This window comes from Erinaceus europaeus, chromosome 6, assembly GCF_950295315.1.
Source record: "Erinaceus europaeus chromosome 6, mEriEur2.1, whole genome shotgun sequence".
Lineage (NCBI taxonomy): Eukaryota > Metazoa > Chordata > Mammalia > Eulipotyphla > Erinaceidae > Erinaceus > Erinaceus europaeus.
Genome location: NC_080167.1, coordinates 4,448,908 through 4,456,588, shown reverse-complemented (window position 1 = coordinate 4,456,588; position 7,681 = coordinate 4,448,908). Strand labels below are relative to the sequence as shown.

Genomic DNA, 7,681 nt, shown 5'->3' with positions numbered 1-7,681 from the left:
TGGAGGATTTAATTTTAATTGACATGACGCTTAGAAACACAAGACTGTACATTCTAACGTCACAAGTCACTTACAGCAGTTAGTCAACTGTTTCGCATTGAGTGGAGCTTGTCACCAGGAAAAAGAAAAAAGAAAAAAAAAAAGCAGCTTGAATGAAGCCCCCAACAAGCATTTCAATTTTAGTAACAGTAAACCCAGCACCTTTACAATCAAATAAATACTGATAACAACTTCGTAAGGGCCACTTGGCGGGGAATCCGGTTCACCAACAGCACAGACGAGGGGACAACGGTGTCCCCCAGTGGAGCTGACTGAGTGATGGCCCTTCACTGCCTCCCACAGTGAGCACACCCCTGGTTCCGCGGGTCCCTCCAGCCCGGGAAGCACAGCGCCCACTGAGCCTCAGATTCCAAATCTGCAAAGCTGCCACCAGCCCCGGGGTGCTGGGGGTGGCAGGCAGAACTGGCGTGGTCGTGCCCTCCCGGGGAGTGGGGGTGCAGGGCATTCCAGATCAACCCAGTACAAACGCTTCGTGACCAGTCTAGACGAGCCCAGTGGTTACAGACCTGAGACTGAGCAGACGGTTAGCCTGCCTCTTGGTAACACTCCCACACAGCAGTGATTAGTCTTGGCCCCCAGCATGGCTGGGGACTCACCGGTTACCTTGTCTTTGCTCTGCAGTGGCCCTCCGCCTTGCCCCCGGCCCCCCAGAGCTTCAGATCTGACCTGAACACGCAGGTGCGTGGCCGAGAATGCCCAGGTTACAGTGTCAGGACAAAATAACGTGACTCCGCATTTATGGTCCAAGATCAAAGGTCACTCCCAAGTGGCAAAGTCCAACTTTTCCACTGACCGGTGGCCCCCAAATCCTCCCGGAAGAAGGTGCTCACTTGCTCGGCTCGGCTGTCACCGGCGCCGAAGGGGCTTGTAGACACAGAACGCCATGAGGATCATGGTCACCAGCAGGATGCTGAGGACGGTCCCCATCAGCACTGCAAAAGGCAAACAGGTTACTTCCTGGGACTGACGCCGGGCTCTGCAAGTCCTCCAGCCACGGGCAGCCGTCACCAAGCGCCGCGGGGTGCCCAGTGTGGGTGGCACAGGAACAGGCATGCCCGCAGTGGCCCCACTGCTCGTCCACGGGAGGCAAAGCACGGTTCTTGGGGGGGGGCGCGCCAGGCGGTGGCACACCTGGTTAAGCGCACACAGTACTGAACGCAAGGAGCCGTGCCAGGGTCCGGGTTCGAGCCCCAGCTCCCCACCTGCGTGCGCGGGGGGGGGGGGGGGATGCTTCACAAGTGGTGAAGCAGGTCTGCAGGTGTCTCTCCCTCCTCTCTCGATTTCTCTCTGTTCTATCCAATAAAAATGGGGAAAATGACTACAGGAGCCGTGGATTTGTAATGCCACCACCGGTAACTTGAGGGGGGGAAAGGGATAAGGGAAAAGAAACTAGCAAGAGGAGCAGAGAGTGCTGGGGGTGGGACCTGGCACACACGGGGACCTTAGAGAGAGGAGGGGCCGGCGGCCGGCGCTGAGGCCGGTGAGCGGGGTCGGACTTCACTCCAGCAGCTCAGTGGCTGCAGCGGGCTTCCTCTGCTTTTTGGTTCCCCGCAGGCACTTTCCACGTCTCCAGATGGTTGTTTTCAGAGAAAGAGATGCAGAGACAGTGAACGAAGGGGCAGAGAATCCCAGTGCCGAGCCGTCCCCATCCCCAGGGCCTAGTGCTCCCACGCGGAGCTGGCGGCTCAGTCTCTAGCACCCTGTGCACCGCAAGGCAGGCGCCCTCGTGGGTGAGCTGCGGCACCGGCCCTAATGTGGACTCTGGGGGACGGGGGCTGAATCCTAGTTCTGCACACAGACTCTCAAGCCTGAGGCTCCAAAGTCCCAGGTTCAATCCCCAGTACCATCAGCCAGTGCTGCTTAAGAATAAAATAAAATAAAATAAAATAAAAGGGGAGCCGGGCGGTAGTGCAGCGGGTTAAGCGCAGGTGGCACAAAGCACAAGGACCGGCCTAAGGATCCCGGTTCGAGCCCCCGGCTTCCCCACCTGCAGGGGAGTCGCTTCCCAGGCGGTGAAGCAGGTCTGCAGGTGTCTGTCTTTCTCTCCCCCTCTCTCTCTCTGTCTTCCCCTCCTCTCTCCATTTCTCTCTGTCCTCTCCAACAACGACGACATCAATAACAACAATAATAACTACAACAATCAAACCACCAGGGGAAAAAAAAAATGGCCTCCAGGAGCAGTGGATTCGTGGTGCAGGCACCGAGCCCCGGCGATAACCCTGGAGGCAAAAAAAAAAAAAAAGGGTCAAAGAATAAAAACAAAAGGAGAGCCCATGAGATCAGACAGGGCTGGGGAGACAGCGTGCCGCCAGCTGTGCAGAAAGCCCCTCCCGCCTGAGGCGCTAAGCAGACTGTTCAGATTAAACCTACACGCCCTGAAGCCCACTCTGGAAGCAGCCCTGCCCTGCCGACGACACGGGATGAGGAGGACCCGCTCCGGGAGGCTTCAGCAACAGGTTCTCAAGCACCCGCACCCGCACCCGCGTCCTCGCCCCGCCGCCCGCCAGCCCGGGCCGCTCACCCAGGTTCTGCCCGCGCAGCACCGCGTAAGGTCGGCTCCGCTCCGCCGGCTCCGGGGCCTCCGCGGGACCCGGCAACAAACTGCACAGCAGCAACAGCAGCCACCATCCCCCGGCGAGAAGCATCTTTCCGCAGCGGAAGAGGAGGAAGAGCACTTCCGCCGGAAGCCCCGCCCCTCCGCAGCGCCTTCCGTCGCAGCTTTAATGCGTAAGGCCGGCGGTTGCCCGGGTAACGAGACGCCGAAGCTTTGTGCCCCACGCTCTGAGGTTCCGCTGTGAGGTGCAGCAGAAACAGTTCCGTCCGGGAGAATGTCCGCGTCGACCATGGTTCCGCCGCGACACACGTTCCCCGCGGGATTAGCGCCCCTGCTGGGCCTGTTTCTCAAAGCACTGACGTTTGTATTTGCAGCAATATTACACACTCGTGCGTTTCCTATTTTACAAACTCGTGCTGTAGGAACTGAGCAAAAAGAAATTAATGTAAGATGGTAAATAACAGACAGATGAACCTAGACTCAGGCAACCCAAGGGTTAAGTAGGCAGTTGCAAGGCAGGCCTGTCTCTGAGAAAAGAAGCAATTCTCAGGAGTTAGAGCTGTCACAAGAGAAAGGCCTGGGAGGCTGCAAAAACAGGAGACAAACCCAAGGACAGACTCTGAGAAAACAGTCTGGAAGCCTAGAGTCAGGAGAAGGAGGTAACCAGCAGGCAGAGAAAGACCCCTCCCCTTCCCTGCACCTGGGGACCATAGATAACTACTGTGTAAAACTGTCATTGTGTAGCTGAGCCCTGTCACGTAGTCTGTAATCTGAAATGTATGTATATCCTAGTAGGACTTGGGTACGGGGTCGATTACCAGAGAGCTGGTGTGTCAGCCCCTGTCCCGTCCTGTGGGATCTTCAACGTGGGTAAACCTAGGAGAGGGAGTGAGGACAAGGACAAGAGGGAGAGGGAAGAGGACAAGAGACGCGAGAGAAATGAGACAAGATTCTGATCAAGTCTGTTTATTAGCACCAAAGGTGCTGTTTTTAAGGCCGGGGCAAGGGGGGGGGGGTGTTAGCAGTTGGGGATAGTTGATTGACGTGGTGTGGTGTCATGGTGATCAGCTGTTATCTGCAAGGTGATTCATGGGGAAATGGACTTGGGAGACAGGAACTTATCTTTTAGGCAAGGCCGTCTGTGAAGAAAGACTCTAAGGAGTAGAGAAGCAGGAACTTATCTTTTAAGCAAGGCCTTCTGTGAACAGAGACTCTGTGGTCAGGCCAATAGCAACCTTGAGGACACATGTGGCTCCCCACAAGCCCCTCGGTAACTCGGCCCTAGCCGACTAGAACAATAAAGGCTCTTTGCTTTTACATCACCCCAGTCTCTTGGTGCTTCCTTAGATTTGCAGTCCGACAGTGCATTCCCCATTTTACAAACTCTTGCGTTTCCCATTTTACAAACGCGTGCATTTTCTTCCCACATAGCCACCAAAGGCCTGAGACATCCTCTCCTCCCAATGCCACTCTCTCAGGAGTGCCCTGATCTGGAAACCTCTAGATGATTAAATTGAGCATGGGACAGACCTGGGCTCTGCAAAAAGGCAAACAGAACCAAGACAGACAGAGGCCAGGTACTGGATCACCGGGTTAAGCACCATGTTACAATGCGCAAGGACCAGGGTTCAAAACCCCTGGCCCCCACCCACAAGGGGTTAGACGCTACATGAGTGGCGAAACAGGGCTGCATGTGACTCTGTCTCTTTCTCTCTCTATCTCCCTTTCAGTTTCTCTCTGTCCTAGTGGAGAAAAATGAAGGAAAAGTGGGAGTCGGGCAGTAGCACAGCGGGTTAAGCGCACATGGCACAAAGTGCAAGGGCCAGCATAAGGATCCTGGTTCGAGCGCCCGGCTCCCCACCTGCAGGGGAGTTGCTTCACAGGCAGTTCTTCTTCTTCTAGCATTTGCCCTTCTTCTGTAGCCAGTCAACAGCGTCAGGTTGAGCCTGATGTAAAGTTTTGAGACCTCCTTTGAATCTGGAGAGGTGGCAGTCGTTGACTATGTGGGTCATAGTCTGTCTGGAGCCGCAGGGGCAGTTCGGGTCGTCTCTGGCTCCCCAGCGATGGAACATAGCGGCGCACCGGCCATGGCCTGTTCCATAGCGATTGAGGAGGGCCCGATCATAACGTGCTAGGTCAAAGCCGGGTTGACGCTTGCAGGGGTCTGTGATGAGGTGTTTGTTCTTGACCTCAGCTGACTGCCAACTCTGTTTCCAAGAGTCTGGAACAGAGAAGTTCAGTGTAGGCGTAGGGGACCAGATTGGGTGACGAGACATCAAGCGTTGGACAGGGTGGGCAAAGATATCCGCGTATATTGGCAGGTCCGGTCGAGCGCAGACGTGGGAAATGAACTTAGATGATGCCACATCCCGACGAATATCTGGCGGGGCGATGTTGCTAAGAACTGGCAGCCATGGAACCGGGGCGGAACGGATGGTTCCAGAAATTATCCTCATGGAGGAATATAATTTGGAATCGACCAAGTGGACATGGGGGCTATGGAACCATACTGGGGCACAGTATTCTGCAGTGGAATAGCATAATGCCAGAGATGATGATCGTAGTGTGGAAGCACTCACGCCCCATGAGGAGCTGGCCAGTCTTGCAATGATGCTATTCCTTGCGCCCACCTTTGCTGCAGATTTTATGAGATGTTTGTGAAATGAAAGAGTGCGATCGAGAGTAACGCCAAGATAGACTGGCTGGGCTTCATGCCAGATTCTCATATCGCCAAGCTGCACATTAAGCTCACGCGAGGCCGATGCATGGTGTAGATGGAAAACAGATGATACCGTTTTTGCAGTGCTAGGGATTAGTCGCCATTTTTTACAGTCATCAGATATCAGAGACATGTCTTTCGTGAGTGTTTCCTCGAGGATGTCGAACTTGGATGCCTGAGTTGCACAGCAGATGTCATCGGCGTAGATGAACTTCCTTGAAGAAGTTTCTGGGTGGTCATTGATGTAAATATTAAATAGCGTAGGAGCCAGAACAGAGCCCTGGGGGAGGCCACTTGAGACAAGTCTCCATCTGCTAGACTTGTCACCCAGATGCACCCGGAATCTTCTGTTTTGGAGGAGAAACGATATAGTGTTGGCCACCCATGGAGGCAGGCATCTTGAGATCTTGACTAGGAGACCACGGTGCCAGACCGTGTCATAGGCTGCTGTGAGATCAACAAAGACAGCACCCGTCTTTAAATTCTTCTGGAATCCATTTTCGATGTAAGTTGAGAGGGCCAGGGCTTGTTTGCAGGTAGATCTTCCTGGGCGGAAACCAGCTTGGGCGGGTGATAGGAATTTCTCTGTAAGATGAGAAATACGTGACAGAAGTAGCCTCTCAAGGAGTTTGTAACACACGGAGAGGGTGCATTGGATCGACCTTCCCATGGTACATCCCGTGAGTACCCATCCATTGGGGAAACTGATGATCCTTCCTAGCCGACTGAATCCACATGGATCCCAGTCACTTTCAAAGCCAGCAACAAGCAGCTCCTGACAGCTTTCAAGCTGTTGGTCCTGCTCTTCGAGTCCTCCAACTTAATGTTGAGGGGCTGTCCTTTGCCAAACGTGTTCTTATTGGTCAATTGGCGATACAGCATCAGGTAGATGTTATCTGCCTACAAGAAACGCATATAGCAGTTAATGAAGCTGCTTGATTCACAGGCAGTGAAGCAGGTCTGCAGGTGTCTGTCTTTCTCTCCCCCTCTGTCTTTCCCTCTTCTCTCCATTTCTCTCTCTGTCCTTTCCAACAATGACATCAACAACAATAATAACCACAACAATAAAAAAACAAGGGCAACAAAAGGGAATAAAAAAATAAAGGAAAAGTGGTTGCTTGCAGTGGTGCATTCATGGTGCAGACTCTGAGCCCCAGCAAAAACTCTGGGGGAAAAACCTTAATTCAAAAATTTTAAATAATACTAAGGGATGGAGTGACTGTTCTTACTGAAGCCTGGTACTGAAACAGGTGGGGTGGGGCAGGTGGGGCAGGTGGGGCAGCCTGAGTGTGGGCAGCTTAGCCCTTACTCGGGAATGGACAGCAGGGCACTAGGGAAGCTTCTCAAGCAGAGAAGAGACACTGGCATGCCTCGTAGAGATGTGTGTAAATATTTTTATTCAGGGAATGGCATATGAGACTACAAATTTCAGGGGTACAGTTTCACACCTCCTCTAAGGATGGGTTCCCACCACCCAAGTACCAGTCTCCCTCCACCACAGACCACAATGCTCCCTCCTTCCTGTGCCCGCCCTCTCACCCTTGGTGCCCGCAGGCCTGCAGTCAGAGATGAGGGTTTGTTCATGTCTGACTGTGTTCCCTGACTTTGTGTCTTTCTAGCCCACACGTGAGCAAGACCCTCTGCATTGTTCTCCTTTTGGCTTTTTTTTAAAAAAAAAACCATAATATTTATTTATGAGAAAGATAGGAGAGAGAAAGAACCAGACATCACTCTGGCTCATGTGCTACCAGGGATCAAACTCGGGACCTCATGCTTGAGAGTCCAAAGCTTTATCACTACGCCACCTCCTGGACCACCTCCTTTTGGCTTTTGATGCTGAGCAGGGTCACCTCCAGTTTCTCCCGAGTCGACACTATACTTTTTAAAACAATTTTTAAAAATCTTTATTGGATAGAGACAGCCAGAAATTGAGAGGAAGGTGGAGACAGAGAAGACAGAGAGAGACACCTGCAACACTGCTTCGCCACTTGTGAAACCTTCCCCTGCAGTTGGAGACGGGGGTGGGGGGCTCGAACCCGGGTCCTTGCGCACTATAACACGTGTGCTCAACCAGGTGCGACATCACCCGGCCCCCTGGCACTATACTTCTTGGCTGTGTTGTGCAAGGTGCAGAAACACAGGTCTGAGTGCTACGAGTGTGCTGTGGGGCTAAGAGTTACCAATGTATATGTATATGTATATGTATATGTATATGTATATGTATATGTATATGTATATGTATATGTATATGTATATATATGTATATGTATGTATTTGGCAGGGACTCAGATGCAGCTTTCTCTCAAATTTAGTTAAGGCTAGTTAAGGGAACTACTATTTTCACAGCT

General features: G+C 52.8%; 1 protein-coding gene across 1 annotated transcript; it reads right to left on the bottom strand.

Annotated features, from left to right (window-relative positions):
• Positions 1 to 2,736, bottom strand: C6H12orf76 (chromosome 6 C12orf76 homolog). The gene is made up of 2 exons (XM_060192612.1): positions 2,582 to 2,736; positions 1 to 992 (listed from the first exon to the last, which is right to left on the bottom strand). The coding sequence occupies exons 1-2, from the start codon at positions 2,703 to 2,705 to the stop codon at positions 907 to 909; spliced, it is 210 nt and encodes a 69-aa protein (XP_060048595.1). The 5' UTR covers positions 2,706 to 2,736; the 3' UTR covers positions 1 to 906.
• Positions 2,737 to 7,681: the final 4,945 nt, after the last annotated feature.